Here is a 22,538-nt window from a genome sequence, read left to right as displayed (position 1 = left end):
TTGGACTCCCGGTTAGCTGACTCCTGACTCCAATTAGGTTTTGGAGAAGTCATTAGCCTAGGGCTTCACATACTTTTCCCAAACTACACTGTGAATGTATACATGATGCATTCATTATAGACAAGAAAAATGCAAAAATGTGTGTTATTAGTGTAAGCACACTATGTTTGTCTATTGTTGTGACTTAGATGAAGATCAGATCAAATTTGATGACCAATTTATGTAGAAATCCAGGTATTTCGTTTTTCTTGCAACTGTATATTACTCATTGAACCATAGACCCAAATGTTGGTGCTTAGAAACCCTCCCCGTGGGCTGCCCATACAGAAACAACTGTATGTTATCGGCGACTTCGTTCTTCGAGAAGACTTCGCCACTGACAACTTTAACCCCCCAGTCAATCGACCATCTTTCAACATCCACTATAGCTTGTTGAATAGATTTGATCACGAGTTTCCTTCCACCCTACAAATAGCGCCACCATCAGCATATAGCGAAGCTCCAATACCCCTACCTACATTCGAAAACACATCGTTAATCATAATGTCGAACAAAATAGGACTGATAGCACTGGCGATGAGGTAAAATAAGAAGCACCACTATTTAGAGAACAATGCTCCGGCTCCACCCATGAAAAGCACGTTGTTGTACGTAATAAAATATGCCTGCGACCGCTTTCAACAAACGTACGTGCGTTACGTGCATCAAAGATGGTGTCGTAGGAACTGGGTACTGTTGTTCTAGAAGTCATCTGAGTCTCAAATAGCTACATGCATGTATTTAGTTCCTTGGAGCTGCTTAGAGTAAATAAGTATGATCAAACTGATGTTTGCAGGATACAAAAAAAAGGTGAAAGGTACATGCAGAGAGGGTCGTTAGCAAGGAACTTAGTTTGAGGCAGGTTAACTAGCTAACTATGTGTAACGTTGCTGTGTTTTGAACTGACCTGTGTGGTGTGTTGAGCTTGCTAGGGACGGGTTTACGTTGAGATTTGACCGATTGGAGGCTAGCTATCGTCAGCTAACTTAGACCGCTCTATCTAGCTGGATCAGAGCGCGCGTGACCTTCTTTGCTCACATTACATAGTTATCTGGCAAAGGTTACTGTAGTTAGCCAAAACAAAAGTCGCTAGCTGCCTTGCTTGCTTGCTCGTGAAAGTGAAGAGCGCTGACTATAGATAAGGTGATTTGTTTTTAAGCTTCTACAGTAGCGGACTTGCTAAGCTTGCTAGGGCGTGCTTTGTCAATTCAGAACTACGCTAGGTGAGAGTGGTCTCGCAGCATCTGGATTCAACGAGTTTAGTGTGTATGAATGAATGGACCCAAGTCAAACAGCTGGGAGGAAGCTCAAACTTACATTACCGACATTGGGTTACCACCGAATTGACCAACGACTACATTAAAGGGGACCAACAACGAATAACCTTTGATTGTCTTTTTTTTTTTTTTTTTTTTTTTTTTTTTATAAACCATTTACAAAAATGACTTACCGAGCCTTTATAAACTTTCTGTGCCTTGGGAATCGAGCTGTCACTATTTTAAATAGGAGCTCAGGTCACATCCAGATGGGGATACGAAATATTGCATCACAGGCTGAAAGTGGTTTCAACCCTGCGAAAGTTGCTGTGGTGACAAAGATGACAAGATATGAATTCGAGCAGCAAAGATATCGCTTTTCAGAGCTCTCAGAAGAGGACTTAAAACAGCTGGTAAGGGAATGTGGGGGAAAAGTATGGTACTTGCCAGTGGTGTAAAAATACTTGAAAGTACTACTTGAGTTGTTTTGGTGGGTATTTGTACTTTACTATTTATATTTGACAACTTTTACTTAGCTACATTCCTAAAGGAAATTATCTACGTTTTACTCCATACATTTTCCCTGACATTTTGAATGCTTAGTAGGACTGGATAATGGTCCAATTCACACACTTATCAACAGAACATCCGTACTGCTTCTGAAGTGGTGGATTCACTAAACACACATGCTTCGTTTGTAAATTATGTCTGTGTGCCCCTGGCTATCCATACATTTGTTTTTAAATGGTGACGTCTTGTTTACTTAATATAAGGAATGTTGTATTATTTATTATTTTGACACTTAAGTATATTTTAGTAATACATTTACTTTTGATACTTAACTTCATACTCTATATTTAAATCGAATTACTGTTAGACTCTTACTCAAGTATTATTTTACTGGGTGATGTTTACTGGAGTAATTTTCTGTTAAGTGGTCTTTTACTTTTGCTCAATTATGACAATTGGGTACTTTTTCCACCATTAGTACTTGCTCTCAAACTCACTTATTTTTAAATGTGTTCATCCTTGACAGTAAAACACCCCTTGAACAACTAGGCATCGGCACACACTAGTTTTCAGTTCAGACAGACTTGGTGATCCCATAGATCTTTGCTGGTGATGGACAGATATTTATATTGCAGGATGTCAGATTCCTTTCTCAATGTTGTGAGTTATATAATAATCCTCACCAGAGCCTTGATGTCTTTGCTGTGATTTAAAATTGTGATAATCTGAGTTGTTGTGCTTGTTACAGCTTGCATTGAAGGGCTCCAGCTACCTTGGGCTTCTGGAGAGACACAACATCCATACCCGCAATGTGGAACACATTGTGGAGAGTCTACAGTAAGATGATGAGATTCTATTCAAGGATATTGTTGTGATTTACTGTATACAAGCAGTCATGAAGTTGTAACGTGACCACAACCCTAACCTTTGTGTCTTTCTGTTCCCTCTAGGAAAGAGGGGATGGAGGTGCGTGTGGTGAAGAGAGGGCAATATGATGAAGAAACAGTGCGATGGGCAGATGCTATTATCTCTGCAGGGGGTACGTTTTCTACCTTTTTAAGAGTTTGAGAAAAGTAGCTGATAATTTACATGGTCACTTTCCCACAGTGGTACAAAACAATCCCAATTGTAAGTCAGTGCTCAGAGAATACGAAGGTTCAGCTCAACCCATGAATAGGCCTATTTCACCCAGAAACCTTGCTGTCATTAGCTCTGACCCCCTCCTGTTCCTTTTGTTAGGGGATGGGACTATGCTACTTGTCGCCAGTAAGGTTTTCAATAAAGACCAACCCGTTCTTGGAGTTAACACTGACCCTGAAAGGTAAGAACTCACAACAAAAGGGGTTAATGAAAATAAAGTGGTGTGTTGGGGAATTCCCTGTGGTGAATTTCAACATTTTGTTAAATGGAATGAGAGGGGGGGGGAATTGCTTTATCTAGTTTGAGGGGAAAAAGTGCTCCTATTAAAGCAGTCTTTTTTGCTTTACATGAAGGTCAGAGGGACACCTGTGCCTGCCTGTGCGTTACACACATGCCTTCCCTGAGGCACTACAAAAACTCCGCCGTGGTCAGTTCAGGTGGGTGTTTCCCTTTCACTTCCCTGGCTAGAATACTGCTGTAAGGAAAGCTATGTTTACTCGTGAAGAATACTCAGATCTTTTTGCCACACTTTCCCAGTTCTTTTCAGCATTCCTGGTCTTACTACACTGCCCTCGTGTTACTGTTGCTGAACTGTAAGACATTCGTTTCTGATTCCAGGAACAGTAATGCCTAATAATATCATAGCATTTTTCACCACCACCCTTTTCTTTCTCCATATGTTCCTCTCCCTGCCTACAACACACTACTACTTAACTCCACTGATTCAATTCCCTCTCAACCCCTCCCCCTATACGTTCTGCAGGTGGCAGTGGCGGCAGAGGATCCGTCTACACCTGGAGGGCACAGGGATCAACCCCACCCCAGTGGACCTACATGAACAGCAGCTCAGTCTGGAGCAACACAACCAGGCCCACCGCATCACCCTCATGGAGGCCCAGCGCAGTACGGCCCCTCGGCCTCCTATGTGTACCTGGCTCAGTCTCTTTGTCTGTCTGTCTGGGCCCTTAGAGATAATCAAAGACTAATTGAATGGAGGGGGCACTGTCTTGAATGATTAACATGTCTTCTGGTCTGTCGTTTTTGTTCTGGTATTAATTCACACAATTATTTTCATGTGATTTGTCAAAAAGCTATTTTCTACCAGTTCCTCTATTCATTCAGCTGTTTATTGGATACAGGCGAGGCTTGCAGCTTATCCAAGCCCTACCTACTCCCTGTCAGAGGACTGAATGAGATCTTCATTGGGGAATCTCTCTCCTCCAGGTACCCTTGTCACCAAACCATGGCATCTTGACCCCCCCCCCAAAACATGAATGCCTGTTTTGCTGCTTATCTCTGCATGTTTCCCCCTTCATTAACCCTCCTCTGTACTACTTGGTAAGCTGTCATTGTAAATAAGAATTTATTCTTAACTGACTTGCCTAGATAAATATAAATACTACCACCCCCACCCATTTCTCCATGCACTCATTGGTGGATCTCTGTCCGTCACTCACAGGGTGAAGTATAAATCCTTCAAACCTCATCTCACCCTCTCGCTCCATAGGGCTTCCTACTATGAGATCTCTGTGGACGATGGACCGTGGGAGAAGCAGAAGAGCTCTGGACTTAGCATCTGCACTGGGACTGGATCTAAAGCCTGGTACACTAAGCTCCAACATATTTCTCTTTTTTTTCTTTTTTACCTACGTTGGTGTTTGCCAATTAGTGGTCCTGGAAGTCCACTTTGAATGCTACTTCTTGTTCATGGTAGTTCTAAAAAAATAAAAAATAATAATTCTCAATCAGGAAAAATTATGATTTAACTGACAGCACAGCTTTTAGTAGAATGTTTATTTCATGAGACTCGTTCTGGTGTGTTTTCACAGGTCTTACAATATTAACAAACTGGTTGAACAGGCTGTGGGAGAAGTCTTAAGAATAGGTATGTGGACTCCAACCTTTCTTTATGAAAACACAAATCCACATGATTATCGGTGTTCTTAAATCTGTGTGTAAATGGAATTACAGCTGGAAATTTGAGACAATCAATGATTTGGAGAGAACCTGTTTACTACACTGACAGTGATTGAGTCCTCTGTATCTTCCCAGGAAAGGCACAAATGGGTCTTGATATTCCACTGAGTCAGGAATTGATTGAAAAGGGTGAGTTCCAAAAGATGTACAGCTGAATGTGTGGATGGATGAATGCTCAAGGAAAATGTGTATACATGAATTGCACAATATCTTTTGTCAGTGACTGATGAATACAACAAGTCTCTGGTGTTTGGTCCGGAGGAAGGCAGAATGATCTTCAGCATCAGAGAGCCCATAGTCAACAGAGTATTCTCCAGCAGTCGCCAAAGAGGCTTTGCCAACAGGTCCGTTCTATCTACCGTGCCTTAGTATTCACATCCCTTGACTTTTTCCAAATTTTCTTGTGTTACAGCCTGAATTTAAAATGGGATTAAATTGAGATTTTGCGTCACTGGCCTACACACTGTTTTTACTTTCAATAATGAATTAAAAATGAAAAGTTGAAATGTTTTGAGTCGGTAAGTATTCAACACCTTTTGTTATGGCAAGCCTAAATAAGTTCAGAAATACGTTTCTTAACAAGTCGCATAATAAGTTGCATGGACTCTGTGTGCAGTAATAGTGTTTAGAATGACCACCTCATCTCTGTATACCACACATACAATTATCTTTATGTTATTAATTACACTTTGGATGCAGTATCAATACACCCAGTCACTACAAAGACACACATTTTTCCTAACTCAGTTGTCGGAGAGGAAGGAAACCGCTCTGTGATTTCAACATGCGACCAATGGTGACTTTAAAACAGTTCGAGTTTAATGGCTGTGGTAGGACAAAACCTGAGGATGTATCAACAATGTTGTTACTCCACAATACTAACCTAAATGACAGAGTGAAAAGAAGGAAGCCTGTACAGAATAAAAATATTCTAAAACATGCATCCTGTTTGCAATAAGGCACTAAAGTAAAACTTTAAAGAAATGAACTTTGTCTGAAATAGACTGGGAGACAAATTCACCTTTTTAGCAGGACAATAACCTAAAACACAAGGCCAAACAGTCATTGCCAAAAGTTTTGAGAATGACACAAATATTAATTTTCACGAAGTCTGCTGCCTCAGTTTGTATGATGGCAATTTGCATATACTCCAAAAAGTTATGAAGCGTGATCAGGTGAATTGCCGTTAATTGCAAAGTTCCTCTTTGCCATGCAAATGAACTGAATCTGGAAGAAAAAAAAATCCACTGCATTTCAGCCCTGCCACAAAAGGACCAGCTGAAATGTCAGTGATTCTCTCGTTAACACAGGTGTGAGTGTTGACAAGGCTGGAGATCACTCTTTTATGCTGATTGAGTTCGAATAACAGACTGGAAGCTTCAAAAGGAGTGTGGTCCTATTGATCATGATCATTGTTCTTCCGCTGTCAACCATGGTTACCTGCAAGGAAACACGTGCCGTCATCATTGCTTTGCACAAAAAAATGGCTTCACAGGCAAGGATATTGCTGCAAGTAAGATTGCACCTAAATCAACCATTTATCGGATCATCAAGAACTTCAAGGAGAGCGGTTCAAATGTTGTTACGGCTTCAGGGCGCCCAAGAAAGTCCAGCAAGCGCCAGGGACCGTCTCCTATAGTTGTTTCAGTTGCGGGATCGGGGCACCACCAGTACAGAGCTTGCTCGGGAATGGCAGCAGGCAGGTATGAGTGCATCTGCACACACAGTGAGGCGAAGACTTTTGGAGGATGGCCTGGTGTCAAGAAAGGCAGAAAAGAAGCCACTTCTCGCCAGGGAAAAACATAATTGATAGACTGATATTCTGCAAAAGGTACAGGGTTTGAACTGCTGAGGACTGGGGTAAAGTCATTTTCTCTGATGAATCCCTTTCTGATTGTTTGGGGCATCCGGAAAAAAGGTTGTCCGGAGAAGACAAGGTGAGCGCTACCATCAGTCCTGTGTCATGCCAACAGTAAAGCATCCTAAGACCATTAATGTGAGGGGTTGCTTCTCAGCCAAGGGAGTGGGCTCACTCACAATTTTGCCTAAGAACACAGCCATGAATATAGAATGGTACCAACACATCCTCCGAGAGCAACTTCTCCCAACCATCCAGGAACAGTTTGGTGATGAACAATGCCTTTTCCAGCATGATGGAGCACCTTGCCATAAGGCAAAAGTGATAACTAAGTGGCTCGGGGAACAAAACATCGATATTTTGGGTCCCAAGTCCAGGAAACTCCCCAGACCTTAATCCCATTGAGAACTTGTGGTCAATCCTCAAGAGGCGGGTGGACAAACAAAACCCCACAAATTCGGACAAACTCCAAGCATTGATTATGCAAGAATGAGCTGCCATCAGTCAGGATGTAGCCCAGAAGTTAATTGACAGCATGCCAGGGCGGATTGCAGAGGTCTTGAAAAATAAGGGTCAACACTGCAAATATTGACTCTTTGCATCAACTTAATGTAATTGTCAATAAAAGCCTTTGACACTTATGAAATGCTTGTAATTATACTTCAGTATTCCATAGTAACATCTGACAAAAATATCTAAAGACACTGAAACGGCAAACTTTGTGGAAATTAATATTTGTGTCATTCTCAAAACTTTTGGCCACGACTGTAGACTGGAGTTGCTTACCCAGATGACATTGAATGTTCCTGAATGGCGTAGTTCCAGTTTTGACTTTTAAATCGGCTTGAATCTATGGCAAGACTTAAATGGCTGTAGTAATGATCAACAACCAACTTGACAGAGCTTTAAGAATTAAAAAAATAAAATAATGTGCAAATGATGTACAATTCAGGTGTGGAACACTCTGACTTACCCAGAAGGACTCCCAGCTCTAATCGCTGCCAAAGGTGATTCTAACATGTATTGACTCGGGTGTGAATACTCCCAGTATGTAAATTCGATTTTTGTATTTCATTTTCAATAAATACGCAAAAAGAAACATGTTTTCACTTTGTCATTATGGGGTATTGTGTGTAGGGTGGATGGGTGGGGGAAATAATTGAATCCATTTTGAATTCCGGCTGTAACACAAGAAAATGTGGAATAAGTCAAGGGGTATGCATACTTTCTGAAGGCACATTGCCCGTTCTTCTTGTCTTGCAGTGGGGTACAAGAAACCTATTTTTTTTATTTTCTTTTTTATATATATTTTGGGTTTTGCTCTTCAGGGTGTGTGTGCGCTCGCGGTGCTGGGACGCGTGCATGGTGGTGGACGGCGGGACTTCTTTTGAGTTCAACGACGGTGCCATAGCAACAATCACCATGAACGAGGAGGACCAGCTCCGGACTGTTCTCCTTGAAAACTGACCGGCCAACCATCCTTACTGAGCTCACAGTGGACTCAACAGCAGTGATCTATGAAGGAAGCAGGGAGGACAGGCTAGTCTCATGCATTATTAGGACCTGTGAACTTGATGAGACTATCACATCCTCCCCTTGTAGCTTTTTGGAGTTTGGCAGAATGATATTTAGGCTATATTCACAAATGTGTTCTTTACTTTTGCATTGGTGTTGGCTGTATTAGTTACATTTGGGTTTTATTTAGCTTTTTGTCTCAATTTGATTTATCCAATATCTTCACAAGCTTACCGGGCCAGCAGAAATTTGTGTAATTATGCAGTATTTGCAACTTTTTTCACAATACAATTACTTACAGCAGCCTGGCGTTATTCAATTATTCGTCTTGCTCCATTATGGATTGTTAGTTTCACAAGTTTTGAGTTTGCTTAAGAGACGGTATAGGCAGCTGTGAGTTTGACTTTGCCGTGGCCATTTATCGTTGCCAAACACTACCCAAATCAATCCTCTCCACCCATTGCTATATAATTCAAACCTGAGGGACAGAGCGAGCCCACGTAACATACCATTTCTTACAGAATGTCATGTTATAATAACTGGATGTGCTGCCATCATTAGTTTATTTTATATATACATTTATATTTTGGGAGTTTTTCAGACCGTGCCAATTACTATTGGAAAAAAATGTAATGTGTTGGTGGACAAATTCTGATTAAAAAAAAGTACTTTTTTTTTTTTTTTATTCCATTTGGCTGATTTAAAAAAAAATATTTTCTAGGTCTTTTGAGCTGCTTGGCTTCAAACACTGATTGTGTTGGGGAGTGGGAGTAGAACATGAAAAATCAAATGCACTAAGATCAAAACCTGAAAGGATTGTATTGCTCAACAGGTCAGGGCCTCGAGGGTCTTCACCTCAACTTTGACAAACCAAGAAAACAGTGCCTGGGCCTGAAACGGCAAAATACTAAAATATTTGCTTCCAGTGTTCATCAAGGGGTCATTTGGAAAATGCCCGGGAGTTAAGAGGGATAGTTTCAGTTATGAATCACACATTGTGTAAGCTTAATATGCAAAAGGGAGCGATGTCTAAATCCTTGTGTTGTGAAACCTGCCATGTGAACTGTATGTGGGCTACTTTCTGTGGCTCTAGTTCTACATCTGAAATGACTGTCTATGCTCCTTATGGTGCCAGGTCATGAAACTACACTGAACAAAAACATTTACGCAACATGTGAAGTGCTGCTCCCATGTTTCATGAGCTGAAATAAAAGATCCAGAAATGTTCTATATGTACAAAAAGCTTATTTCTCTCAAATGTTGTGTACAACTTTGATTACATCCCAGTTAGTGAGCATTTCATCATTTGTCAAGACAATCCAGGCAGTTGACAGATGTGGCATATCAAGAGGCTGATACTAAAATATTAGTATCATTACACAGTTGCACCTTGTGCTGGGGGACAATAAAAGAGCACTCTAAAATGTGCAGTTTTGTCACACAACACAATGCCACAGATGTCTCAAGTTTTGAGGGAATGTGCAATTGGCATGCTGACTACAGGAATGTCCACCAGAGAATTGAATGTTAATTTCTCTACCATAAGCTGCCTCCAATGTAGTTTTAGACAATTTGTCAGTACAGCCAACCGGCCTCACAATCGCAGACCATGTTTAACCACGCCAGCCCAGGACCTCCACATCCAGCTTCTTCACCTGCGTGATCGTCAGAGGGTGGGCAGGGATGCTGAAGAGTATTTCTGTCAGTTATAAAGCTTATTTGTGGGGAAAAACCAATTCTGATTGGTTGGGCCTGGCTCACAAGTGTGTGGGTCTATGACCACCCATAGCTGCGCCCCTGCCCAGGCATGTAAAATCCATAGATTAGGGCCTAATGAATTTATTTCAATTTACTGATTTCCTTACATGATCTGTAACTCAGTAAAATCTTTGAAAAGGTTGCATTTATATTTTTGTTCAGTATACAACACAGGAGGCATTTGTCTGATTATTAAATTGTGTGAAATCAAAACATGATCACAGAACTCTTTAAATAAAACATTTATTTAGACATTGACAGTGCATCTTATTTGTCAATGCATGAATTAAAAAGAAACATCTACATTTTCTTAAACATCTAAACCAAATGTGAGCACAAACAGGAACCAGACCAGACACAGCTCAGATCCATACATAGCTAGTGCCCCCCCTGTGGCAGAGACTAGCATTTTCTTCTACATTATATGCCTGTAGTGTAGTGCACGTTCTCATATTCAGTACCTAATTTAGGGACAAGATTACATTTGTATTTCCACAAAAATGTCAACCGATCTAGACTTTTGTATACATTATAACCACCTCAGCTTTTATTCTGTCAAACAGGTTAAATGTTTACATACTGCTTTACTCATCTCATATGTATATACTGTGTTCTATTCTACTGTATTTTAGTCAATGCCACTCTTGACATTGAGCAATCTAATATTTATACATTTAATTCAATTATTTTACTTTTAGATTTGCATGTATTGTTAGATACTACTGCACTGTTGGTGCTAGGAACATAAGCATTTTCACTACACCCGCCATAACAGCAGCTAAATATATGTGACCAATAACATTGATTTGGAAGTAGAGGTTGAAGTAAACTGAGGTTGAAGTAAATTGATTTTTCCCTTTAAAATAAACAGATCAAGTAAATGGCATCATTATTTAACATTGGCCTTCAAATGCAGATTTGTATTTTATAAACACTTTAAAAGGAGAATTCTAACCATTGCATCATGAGGAAGAGATTTCACCAGCTACAATGGTGGTGCACCTATGCAATAATCCAACTCGGACCAAAATCTTCCTTGTCTTTCTGGCAAACACTGCTTACAGCTGATAGACAGTAACTGGAACTGATGTTCCATTATCCAGTTGGTAAAACATTACAGAATGAACAAACATTATCAATCTATAAAGTTTAAGTTTTGCACAGTTTACTGTCTTTGGAATGTTCGGAAGTCAATAAATTGGCCAGATTATGGATACATTATCAGCAGCCTATAAATCAGAATTTATGATTATCTCAAGTAAAAAATTAAAAGTTATTTCCCTGAAAGCTACAAGCTCTGTCTTCAACATTATCAGGGTTCAAATATTTCTAAAACAGGAACGCTTTAAAATCTTATGAATTCAGTTGCATGGTATTCAAGTAGCGTTACTGTGGAGAAATGCAATTTACCAGCATTTAAAAACATTCACTACTGTGTATCCGAAAGACATGTCCTATTACAATAATAACTTAGACCCAATGCCCACCATTATAAAACAAAAATAAGTGCTGACAAAAGCACAGCACAATAGGCATCTTCAACAGAACAATTGGTGTCAGTGTACAACAAATTGCAAAAGGCTCTATGGAATATTCATAGACACAATGTCTGACACGGACACACTAAAAATAGCTAATATTCCTCCTATATCATGACCACATCAGACAGAAATTAGTTATGACATGTTAGTGACAGCGTTAGGAAGGCGTTATGGCTAGGGTCTGAACACCAAGCGACAAGTCATGCCCCACATGGTGCGGTCCCTCCGGGTGGCCTCGGTGGGACGGGCCACGCTTGAGAAGGGCCGGGTGTTGATTTGGAGACGGGGCAAACCTTTACTCAGGATTGGCAGGTAGGTGTCCTGGACCAGCCCGTATACCTCCAACGTCTGCAGCTCTGGGAACTTCTCAAAATCACTGAAATAAACAACAGGCTTAGTTAGTGCAACAACAAAAAAAGAGAGAAATTGGCAGCTAAGGAAAGCAACACGACTACTAAAGCATTCATATTATGACTTGAGAGCTTGTCTGTGACTTACGCTAAGGCAGCAGGGTGAATCTGGTAGCAGCGGCTCAAAGCTAAGTGTCTAAGAGACTGCAGCTGCTGGAGGATGGGGAAACTGGAGCTCGTCATCAGAACACTGTCACTAACACAAATACACAGACAAGATATCATAATGAGAATATGGTATGAAGAAACAGTAGTTGTACAGTATCCATGTCAAATAATGTCATGGCCAAAGCAATCATGTGGATCCACATTTCAGCCCAGCTCAGGACATGCAGTATGAACACACCTTAAATCCAGATTTACGAGGTTAGGACATCTCTCCACCAAGTCTTTCACATCTGAAAAGAGGCCATTGGTAAATTAAACTCATCAGAGATAATCAAAAACGGGCAGAGGGAAAATGGTCAATGCCACAGCTTTTCCCCACCTTCCATAGTAAGGTTCTGTCTGTAGCCACTGAGGTTGAGCTGGGTTATATTGGAGGGGATGTTACTGACAACAGCCTTCACATGATCAGTGCTGAAGTCACACCACGACAAGTTCAGCTCTTCAAGCCTTGGTATAAGGAATGGAAAAAGGGAAAGCAACAAAGTTATGTATTAGTTTACCAATGTACAGATCATGGTTTAAACAGCCAGTTAAAGAGATTATGCTATCATTCAGAAATACTTAGACATTTGAACACATTCAAAATAATCAAATAAAACCATTAGAAATTGAAAGACTAAGCTTACCGTAAGCAGGATTTGAGAATCTGACTAAGCGAGTCGGGGGAGAATCCAGAGCAGCCACACAGATTGAGCCGTACCAGCTCAGTATTCTGAGATAGGGAACTGATGGGTAGAGGAAGACTGTTTTGAGTCATTCTGAATGCTCCCTAAACAATACATCATTATAACAGATCATAATTGTAAACAGAGCATTTGTCTTCTTTACTCACTGAACAATGTTGTCAGAGAGCTCCAGTCCCTCCAAGCTTAGATTCTCTAGCAGCCTGCAACGGGAGATGATGTCATCTAGAACCGGGGTTGTGACAGTGCAGCTGGAGAGATCCATGTGATGGACATGCAGGTGTCTGAAATAACAGACAAAATTACATAAGACAAATAGAATTGTCTGTGTTCACCTACAACAGATACCTCTGTATCCCCATTATATGTATGGACTCACTGTGTGTGGGTGAAACATGGTTCTCCAATGCAGGTATGGGGGCAGCGCAGACCCAGTACTCCAACCGTAAGCATCTGCCCAAGAGCTTGATCTAGCTGGGCTTTCCCTACCAGATCCACACTATGCCACAGAGACTCATCAAACCTGCCAGGCACAAAAACATGTAGAGATTTAATGACATACTCCGATATATTTTGCTGATCTATTTACCTGTGTTAGAAAAACAGTGTGATATCTAAGATGTTCAAGCAGAAATACCACAATGTACTATGTAAGTAGTTTAAAAAGACAGTTGAATGGTCAAAGACTTACGCCAAGCGATGCCAGCGCTTGCAGACCCGGGACATCCTGAGAAGGTCCTGCAGAGGGAGGCAGGACAGGATTCCCAACAGCAACTCATCTGGGAGACTGTCCCAGGACAAGCCTGCCATAAAAACAACGTCAAACAATCAATAACTTGCTCAAATAGTGACTTCCCTGAAACAGAATAATTCTTAAGAATTCCAGATAATTAGCTACGTTTTTCTAAGCTTGTTGTATTCCTCCCAACACATGGCTATACACACCTGAAAACTCCATCCTTGTCCTTGGTCGCCTGGCAAGCACCAACTGGTTATCCTCGTTCTCTTTGCCCTTGCAGACCACCCGCTGCTTGTGAGGTGGTGACCACTGCTGAATGAGCTCGTGAGGGGTGGTCTCCGTGTCCAGACATTCGCCAAAGTACTGTCTCTTTTTCCATTTTCTCTTCTGTGAGAGGGACAGCATCGATCCCTCCAAATTCTCATTCAGGCAGGGAAACTCCTGCAAAGACCTGATACAAAAATAATGGGACAATGATAAAAACAGAAATCTTTGTGGGGTGAGTATAATTTGTGGAACGTTCCAACAGGAATCTGTCCAAACACTTTGTAAAGTACAAGGTTGCCAAAAAACAACGCATACAAAGTAGAATGATCAATTCACCTAGCTAACTAGCTGCCGAATAGGCATCAACTCACCACGTAGCTTATTCTTAATGTTTGTCAACAGGCTACCAGAGTGAGGAGAGACATTTTTCAGAATAAACGTGGTGAGTGAAAAACTTAATGAAATAGCCCACTCCCTACCCAGTATCTTTGACTACAGCTCAGAATTTAACACCATAGTACCCTCCAAGCTCATCATTAAGCTGGAGGCCCTGGGTCTCAAAGCCGCCCTGTGCAATTGGGTCCTGGACTTTCTGACGGGCCGCCCACAGGTGGTGAATGTAGGAAACAACATCTCCACTTCGCTGATCCTCAACACTGGGGCCTCACAAGGGTGTGTGCTCAGCCCTCTCCTGTACTCCTTGTTCCCCCATGACTGCGTGGCCATGCACACCTCCAACTCAATCATCAGGTTTGCAGACGACACAACAGTAATGGGCTTGATTACCAACAATGACAAGACAGCCTACAGGGAGGTGGTGAGGGCACTCGGAGTGTGGTGTCAGGAAAACAAACTCTCACTCAACGTCAACAAAACAAAGGAGATGATCGTGGACTTCAGGAAACAGCAGAGAGAGCACCCACTTATCCACATCGAAGGGACAGTACTGGAGAAGGAGGAAAGTTAAGTTCCTCTGCGTACACACCACAGACAAACTGAAAGTGTCCACCCACAAAGAGGGTGTGCTGAAGGCGGCGCAACAGTGGCTTGTCACCTAAAACCCTGACAAACCTTTACAGATGCACAATCGAGAGCATCCTGTCGAGCTGTATCACCACCTGGTACAGCAACTGCACCGCCCTCAACAGCAAGGCTCTCCAAAGGGTGGTGCGGTCTGCACAACGCATCACCGGGGCAAACTACCTGCCCTCCAAGACACCTACAGCACCCGATCATCAAGGACAACAACCACCCGAGCCACAGCCTGTTCACCCCGCTACCATCCAGAAGGCGAGGTCAGTACAGGGGCATCAAAGCTGGGACCAAGAGATAGAAGCTGTTTTTCAATCTCAAGGCCACCAGACTGCTAAACAGCAATCACTAACTCAGAGAGGCTGCTGCCTACAAAGAGACTCATATCACTGGCCACTTTAATAAATGGATCACTAGTCACTTTAAACAATGCCACTTTAATAATGTTAACATATCTTACGTTACTCAACTCATATGTATATACTGTACCTTATACCATCTATTGCACCTTGCCTATGATGCTCGGCCACATATATACATATTCCATCCCTTTAGATGTGTGTGTATTAGGTAGTTGCTGGGGAATTGTTAGATCACTTGTTAGATATTACTGCATTGTCGGAACTAGAAGCACAAGCATTTCGCTACACTGCATTAACATCTGCTAACCGAAGGTGAATTGATTTGCATCTTATTCGGCCGCTACACAACTTTGTACGCGTTGTTTGTTGGCAACCGTGTTATTTACGAAGTTTTTGTTACAGATTCCTGTTGGAACGTTCCACAAATTGTACCAACCCATCTTTGTGAGCATGTTGTATTACCCGGGATGTGACACAATGTAGTTAATTAGCAAAGTGTAGTTAGATAGTTCACGTTCTCTCGCTACAATGTAAATGAATGCCCGCCATAATGTTTGCGGGCGTTCCATTTTAGTAGCTAATCTCAACCCCCCCCCCAAAAAAAAATCGCCATATCACTCCAAAAAAAGACGTAGCTATGCAATACAGTTTTACATTAGTGTTCCTAGCTATAAAGTTGTTTTAGAACGTAAATGATACAATTCCGATGTGCTAGCCTCCTCCTCGTGTTGAGAGCGCGTGCGTTCGATTGTTGTGTCTGCCAATGCATTTTTGGTATTATCGGCTATATTTTTGCTCGAACTGTACTTGTGCCCTTATCATGAACAATAATGACTATTTTCATTTGAGTCCTGCATTGCACGACGAATCGTTAACAAATGCCAAGCTGGAACAATTCGCACTGCATTCTAGAATGCTCCCACCCATACCAAGCAATCAACATCTCAAAAATGTAGATATGGTTGTGAATTCTATAACATACCTTTCGTGTGACATCTCCCCAAGTAATTGCTGAAATAGGCAACCCAAAAATCGGTGGTATAAATTAATAGAAAAAGTAAACAAGTAAGACGCCAACTTTACTTCTCTGAACCCAAGCAGGACTGTTTAAACCTCCCGCGTGATAGACAGTCCGTGGTTGCCCGCCATCAGCTCTGCAGCGTTCTGTGGTTGGCTCGAAATCAACATCTCGTCGTTACCACAGCCACAAAGTAAGAATAATGTATTATAATTTCCATAGCGCTTTTCATAGCGCTCAAAGAGATTCAAAGTGGTTTCATAGAATCTCAAAGCGGTTCAACAGCAAAAACAAACATGACAGGTAAAACAATAGAGGCCAAGTCTTTGAAAGCTGCATCCTCTGAAGATGGAGAGGCAAGGGTCAATTCATGGCTTGAGCCACTGAGAAACTACTGAATGTTTGAGCGTAGGGAACTGGTCAGAAGATGTATACTTAGCTACCCAAGCTAAAAATAGCATCTTTTACATTTTTTATTTCACCTATATTTAACCAGGTAGGCCAGTTGAGAACACGTTCTCATTTACAACTGCGACCTGGTCAAGATAAAGCAAAGCATTGCGACAAAAACAACAACAAAGAGTTACACCTAAACAAACGCAGTCAATAACACAATATAAAGATATATGTACAGTGTGTCCAAATGTAGAAGATTAGGGAGGTGGACAATAAATAGGCCATAGTGGCGAACGAAAGAATTACAATTTAGCATTAACACTGGAGTGATAGATGTGCAGATGATGATTGGTCGCAAAATGGTCTTCCAAATGGACAATGACACTAAGCATACTTCCAAAGTTGTGGCAAAATGGCTTAAGGACAACAAAGTCAAGGTATTGGAGTGGCCATCACAAAGCCCTGACCTCAATCCTATAGAACATTTGTGGGCAGAACTGAAAAATCATGTGTGAGCAAGAGACCTACAAACCTGACTCAGTTACACCAGCTCTGTCAGGAGGAATGGGCCAATAAATGTAAGGAATTGTGAAAAACTGAGTTTAAATATATTTAGCTAAGGTGTATGTAAACTTCCGACTTCAACTGTCGGTCTATAACAGTTTTGGTCTAGAGTGTCTCCCCCTTTGAAGAGGGGGATGACCGCAGCAGCTTTCCAATCTTTGGGGATCTCAGACGATACGAAAGAGAGGTTGAACAGGCTAGTAATAGGGGTTGCAACAATTTCAGCTGATAATTTTAGAAAGTGAGTGTCCAGATTGTCTAGCCCAGCTGATTTGTAAGGATCCAGATTTTGCAACTCTTTCAGAACATCAGCTGTCTGGATTTGGTTGAAGGAGAAGGGGGGGGGGGGGTTGGGCAAGTTGCTGCAGAGCTGTTGGCCGGGGTAGGTGTGGCCAGGTGGAAAGCATGGCCCGCCATAGAAAAATGCTTATTGAAATGATTGATTATCGTAGATTTATCAGTGGTGACAGTGTTTCCTAGCCTCAGTGCAGTGGGCAGCTGGGAGGAGGTGCTCTTATTCTCCATAGACTTTACAGTGTCCCAAAACTTTTTGTAATTAGTGCTACAGGATGCAAATTTCTGTTTGAAGAAGCTAGCCTTAGCTTTCCTAACTGACTGTGTATATTGGTTCCTGACTTCCCTGAAAGTTGCATATCGCGGGGACTATTCGATGCTAATGCAGAACGCCACAGGATGTTTTTGTGCTGGTCAAGGGCAGTCAAGTCTGGGGTGAACCAAGGGCTATATCTGTTCTTAGTTCTAGATTTTTTGAATGGGGCATGCTTATTTAAGATGGTGAGGAAAGCACTTTTAAAGCGCAACCAGGCATCCTCTACTGACAGGATGAGGTCAATATCCTTCCAGGATACCCGGGCCAGGTCGATTAGAAAGGCCTGCTCGCTGAAGTGTTTTAGGGAGCGTTTGACAGTGATGAGGTGTGGTCGTTTGACCGCGGACCCATTACGGACGCAGGCAATGAGGCAGTGATCGCTGAGATCCTGGTTGAAGTTGCAAGTTGGTCAGGATGATATCTAGAGGGTGCCCATGGTTACGGATTTAGGGTTGTACCTGGTAGGTTCCTTGATCATTTGTGTGAGATTGAGGGCCTCTAGCTTAGATTGTAGGACGGCCGGGGTGTTAAGCATATCCCGGTTTAGGTCACCTAACAGTATGAACTCTGAAGATAGATGGTGGTCAATCAATTCACATATGGTATCCAGGGCACAGCTGGGGGCTGAGGGGGGTCTATAACAAGTGGTGTAACGGATGTGAAATGGCTAGCTAGTTAGCGGGTACGCGCTAGTAGCATTTCAATCAGTTACGTCACTTGCTCTGAGACTTTAAGTAGGGTTTCCCCTTGCCGTGGCCTTTGTGGAGCGATGGGTAACGATGCTTCGTGGGCGACCGTTGTTGATGTGTGCAGAGGGTCCCTGGTTCGCGCCCGTGTCGGGGCGAGGGGACGGTTTAAAGTTATACTGTTACATTGGTGCCGTGACCCGGATCACTGGTTGCTGCGGAAAAGGAGGAGGTTGAAAGGGGGGTGAGTGTAACGGATGTGAAATGGCTAGCTAGTTAGCGGGTACGCGCTAGTAGCATTTCAATCAGTTACGTCACTTGCTCTGAGACTTTAAGTAGGGTTTCCCCTTGCTCTGCAAGGGCCGCGGCTTTTGTGGAGCGATGGGTAACGACGCTTCGTGGGTGACTGTTGTTGATGTGTGCAGAGGGTCCCTGGTTCGCGCCCGGGTCGGGGCGAGGGGACGCCATAAAGTTATACTGTTACATTGATGCTGTTGACCCGGATCACTGGTTGCTGCGGAAAAGGAGGAGGTTGAAAGGGGGGTGAGTGTAACGGATGTGAAATGGCTAGCTAGTTAGCGAGTACGCGCTAGTAGCATTTCAATCAGTTACGTCACTTGCTCTGAGACTTTAAGTAGGGTTTCCCCTTGCCGTGGCCTTTGTGGAGCGATGGGTAACGATGCTTCGTGGGCGACCGTTGTTGATGTGTGCAGAGGGTCCCTGGTTCGCGCCCGTGTCGGGGCGAGGGGACGGTTTAAAGTTATACTGTTACAGTGGCAATGGTGAGAGACTTGTTTCTTGAAAGGTGGATTTTTAAAAGTAGAAGCTCGAATTGTTTGGGCACAGACCTGGATAGTATGACAGAACCATGCAGGCTATATCTGCAGTAGATTGCAACTCCGCTCCCTTTGGCAGTTCTATCTGGTCGGAAAATGTTGTAGTTGGGGATGGAAATTTCTGAATTTTTGGTGGCCTTCCTAAGCCAGGATTCAGACACAGTTAGGATATCAGGGTTAGCGGAGTGTGCTAAAGCAGTGAATAAAACAAACTTAGGGAGGAGGCTTCTGATGTTAACATGCATGAAACCAAGGCTTTTACAGTTACAGAAGTCAACAAATGAGAGCTCCTGGGGAATAGAAGTGGTGCTGGGGACTGCAGGGCCTGGGTTAACCTCTACATCACCAGAGGAACAGAGGAGGAGTAGGATAAGGGTATGGCTAAAGGCTATAAGAACTGGTCGTCTAGTGCGTTCGGAACAGAGAGTAAAAGGAGCAGATTTTTGTGCGTGGAAGAATAGATTCAAGGCATAATGTACAGACAAGGGTATGGTAGGATGTGAGTACAGTGGAGATAAACCTAGGCATTGAGTGACGATGAGAGAGGTTTTGTCTCTAGAGGCACCAGTTAAGCCAGGTGAGGTCACCGCATTTGTGCGAGGTGGGACAAAAGGGCTATCTAAGGCATGTTGGGCAGGGTTGGGGGCTCTACAGTGAAATAAGACAATAATAACTAACCTAAACAGCAATAGAGAAGGCATACTGACATTAGGGAGAGGCATGTGTAGCCGAGTGATCATAGGGTCCAATGAGCATCAATAGGTGAGTCAGGGAGCCGTTCGGTAGTCGCTACTATGCTAGGCGAGCTGGAGACACAGCGATTCAGACAGCTTAAGGGCCCGGGCTAGCAGGTGGGCCTTCGGCGTCGTCGCAACAGGAAAAGCCTGTTGAAACCACCTCGGACAATTCCTGTTGGCAGACCAATCGTGATGGATCGGTGGGGCTCTGTGTCGGCAATAAAGGTTCCAGGCCAATTGGCAAAAGAGGTATTATAGCCCAAGAATTAGCTGGTAGACCTCTTCGGCTAGCCAGGAGATGGGCCTAGCTCGAGGCTAGCTCAAGGCTAACCGGTTGCTTACTCCGGGACAGAGGCGTTAGCCAGCAGTAGCCACTCGAATGCAGCTAGCTAGCTGCGATGATCCGGTGTAATGGACCAGGACTTGCGGCAGGAATCCGGTGATGAGGTAGAGAAAAAGCAGCCCAATATGCTCTGGGTTGATAACGCGCTGTGCAGACTGGCAGGTATTGACCGAGCTGAAGCTGGCTGGTGTTCGAGTTAACGGGGAAGACCGCTAGCAGTGGCTAACTGACTGACTAGTAGCTAGTTAGCTGGCTAGCTTCTGATGGGGGTTCCGATTCTAAAGTATAAAAATAGCAGATCCGTACCACATTGGGTGAGGTGGGTTGCAGGAAAATATTGTAATGAAACAGGCAGGGAGCAGGTCTCGAACCCTCGACCTTCTAGCCCGAGGTCCGACTGTGCCGCAAAAGCATGCTCGTGCTCGATTTCCGCGCTTATAAACCCAGGGTCGTTACACTACTCCCTCCTTTCAAAAAGCGCGTCCTCGCGCTAGCTTGCGACTCTCACCGGCCAAGCACACGCACTGTCGTGGATGAAAGGTCCGATCACTTCTGACACAGCAGGGAGTCCGGCGCGCTATCGACTGTGCCGCAAAAGCATGCTCAAGCGGCAGAGTCGATTTCCGCGCTTAGTGTTTACTCAAAATAATAATTATTGCAAGCTATGACATGACATAAAGGAATTGGAATATGTGGCATGAGGAAAATATAATTTGCCCTTATTAAGGGTGCCTTATTGCTATTATAAACTGGTTACCAACATAATTAGAACAGTAAAAAGTAATGATTGTCATACCCGTGGTATATGGTCTGATTGGCTGAATTCAGGGCTAGAACCAGGTTTATAATTGTAAATAAATAAATAAATCCCCTAAACTAGGTGGTTCGATCCCTGAATGCTGATTGGCTTACAGCCGTGGTACATCAGACCGTATAACACGCGTATGACAAAATATTTATTTTTACTGCTCTAATTACGTTGGTAACCAGTTTATAATAGCAATAAGGCACATCAGGGGTTTGTGCTATATGGCCAATATACCACGGCTTAGGGCTGTATCCAGGCACCCCGCATTGCGTCTTGCAAAGAACATTGCTTACCCGTGGTATATTGGCCATATATCAGACCTTATATCAGACCCATCTGGCCTTATTGCTTAAATAAATCAGACAGAAGAGTTTGAGTGATGAAAGTTGGACAGAGGATCTCGAAATCTATTTTCTGGCAATTGTGTTGTTATTATGTGCCAAATGTTAAGTCTAATGTCCTGGGTTTATGATTGTAATTCAATTTTGCTATGGTTTGCTTGGATAAAGGCAGGTAGCCGATAGCCCCTGATATGCCTACATCTAATTTCAGATAGTCCACAGTAGCCTAGACAAGATTTAGGCAAGATGTAAACTGAACGATTTAGCAGCTTGCTTAGTTCAAATTAACAGACTAATTTATTCAACATGAATAGTGAAGAGATTAAGAGGTAAGATGTGCTTGTGTTTTCCAATAGCCTGGTGGAATAGGCTACTGAGGATGGGTTCATAATATCAATCACTGAATTAATTATTAATAATATGTATATGACCTGAATATGCTTGTCAGCAACAGCCAGTTTATTTTTTTGAATTTGTTTTACCTGTAGCCAAATCTTACTGTTACTGTCAATCTAACGCGTTCTAACAACTGATCGATCGGCAACTGCGATAGAACTTTGGTAATTTCTAATTTAATTAATTTATGATGTCCATTAATGCATAACAACACAATGCTACAACTACAATAAACGGAATTATAGGAATAGGCTATTTATTAAATTGGTTTGCCAGCTTCAGGTAGGCTACACAAGTGGCACACATTTAGTTGTAATGACAGTGATATCGTCATTTCAACATATTTACTGTATCAAATTGTAGCCTACAATGGCATATACATTAATAGCTCCATGATGGCCAACAGAGGCAAATGTATCATTCTTCACATTTAGCCTAATGTCAGTTTCGTTGAGGACTTTTCCCATAAAAAGACTAGGTGAGGGAGTTCCATAACTTCCATTTCAAATTTCCACTCGGGCATCCCCGAGACCCAAGGACGCCCAAAG

The 22,538-nt window shown here is 42.6% G+C and overlaps 2 protein-coding genes across 7 annotated transcripts; one reads left to right on the top strand and one right to left on the bottom strand.

Annotated features, from left to right (window-relative positions):
* Positions 1-670: 670 nt before the first annotated feature.
* nadk2 (NAD kinase 2, mitochondrial) lies at positions 671-9,522 on the top strand. Of its 4 annotated transcripts, none has more exons than XM_071350273.1 (12): positions 671-1,708; positions 2,554-2,642; positions 2,756-2,844; positions 3,045-3,126; positions 3,299-3,382; positions 3,709-3,848; positions 4,085-4,169; positions 4,405-4,548; positions 4,775-4,830; positions 4,998-5,051; positions 5,143-5,266; positions 8,109-9,522. In XM_071350273.1, the coding sequence occupies exons 1-12, from the start codon at positions 1,481-1,483 to the stop codon at positions 8,245-8,247; spliced, it is 1,314 nt and encodes a 437-aa protein (XP_071206374.1). In that variant the 5' UTR covers positions 671-1,480; the 3' UTR covers positions 8,248-9,522. The 4 variants fall into 4 exon arrangements, with proteins under 4 accessions (XP_071206374.1, XP_071206373.1, XP_071206375.1 ...); XM_071350272.1 differs by having other exon boundaries at positions 673-1,708; positions 3,709-3,872; XM_071350274.1 differs by having other exon boundaries at positions 676-1,708; positions 3,709-3,872; positions 4,453-4,548.
* A 758-nt stretch (positions 9,523-10,280) lies between these two features.
* skp2 (S-phase kinase-associated protein 2, E3 ubiquitin protein ligase) lies at positions 10,281-16,644 on the bottom strand. 3 transcript variants are annotated; one of them, XM_071350277.1, is made up of 10 exons: positions 16,238-16,644; positions 13,801-14,045; positions 13,547-13,658; positions 13,235-13,378; positions 13,005-13,139; positions 12,799-12,897; positions 12,492-12,619; positions 12,351-12,402; positions 12,093-12,194; positions 10,281-11,970 (listed from the first exon to the last, which is right to left on the bottom strand). In XM_071350277.1, the coding sequence occupies exons 1-10, from the start codon at positions 16,249-16,251 to the stop codon at positions 11,769-11,771; spliced, it is 1,233 nt and encodes a 410-aa protein (XP_071206378.1). In that variant the 5' UTR covers positions 16,252-16,644; the 3' UTR covers positions 10,281-11,768. The 3 variants fall into 3 exon arrangements, with proteins under 3 accessions (XP_071206378.1, XP_071206379.1, XP_071206377.1); XM_071350278.1 differs by having other exon boundaries at positions 12,093-12,200; positions 16,339-16,643; XM_071350276.1 differs by having other exon boundaries at positions 12,093-12,200; positions 16,238-16,642.
* Positions 16,645-22,538: the final 5,894 nt, after the last annotated feature.

This window comes from Salvelinus alpinus, chromosome 18 (assembly GCF_045679555.1).
Source record: "Salvelinus alpinus chromosome 18, SLU_Salpinus.1, whole genome shotgun sequence".
NCBI lineage: Eukaryota > Metazoa > Chordata > Actinopteri > Salmoniformes > Salmonidae > Salvelinus > Salvelinus alpinus.
Note: the sequence above shows the minus strand (reverse complement) of the source record. Positions and strands in the feature narration are given on the sequence as shown.

Bases quoted from the DNA above. Each gene is read 5' to 3' on its own strand.
- nadk2 (XM_071350272.1), top strand. From the start codon at position 1,481: ATGACTTACCGAGCCTTTATAAACTTTCTGTGCCTTGGGAATCGAGCT. The intron at 2,845-3,044 runs GTACGTTTTCTA...TCCTTTTGTTAG, and splicing joins TGCTATTATCTCTGCAGGGG to GGGATGGGACTATGCTACTT. The intron at 5,267-8,108 runs GTCCGTTCTATC...TTTGCTCTTCAG, and splicing joins CAAAGAGGCTTTGCCAACAG to GGTGTGTGTGCGCTCGCGGT.
- skp2 (XM_071350276.1), bottom strand. The intron at 12,403-12,491 runs GTGGGGAAAAGC...GCCTCTTTTCAG, and splicing joins ACAGAACCTTACTATGGAAG to ATGTGAAAGACTTGGTGGAG. The intron at 12,201-12,350 runs GTGTGTTCATAC...TATTTGTGTTAG, and splicing joins CTCGTAAATCTGGATTTAAG to TGACAGTGTTCTGATGACGA.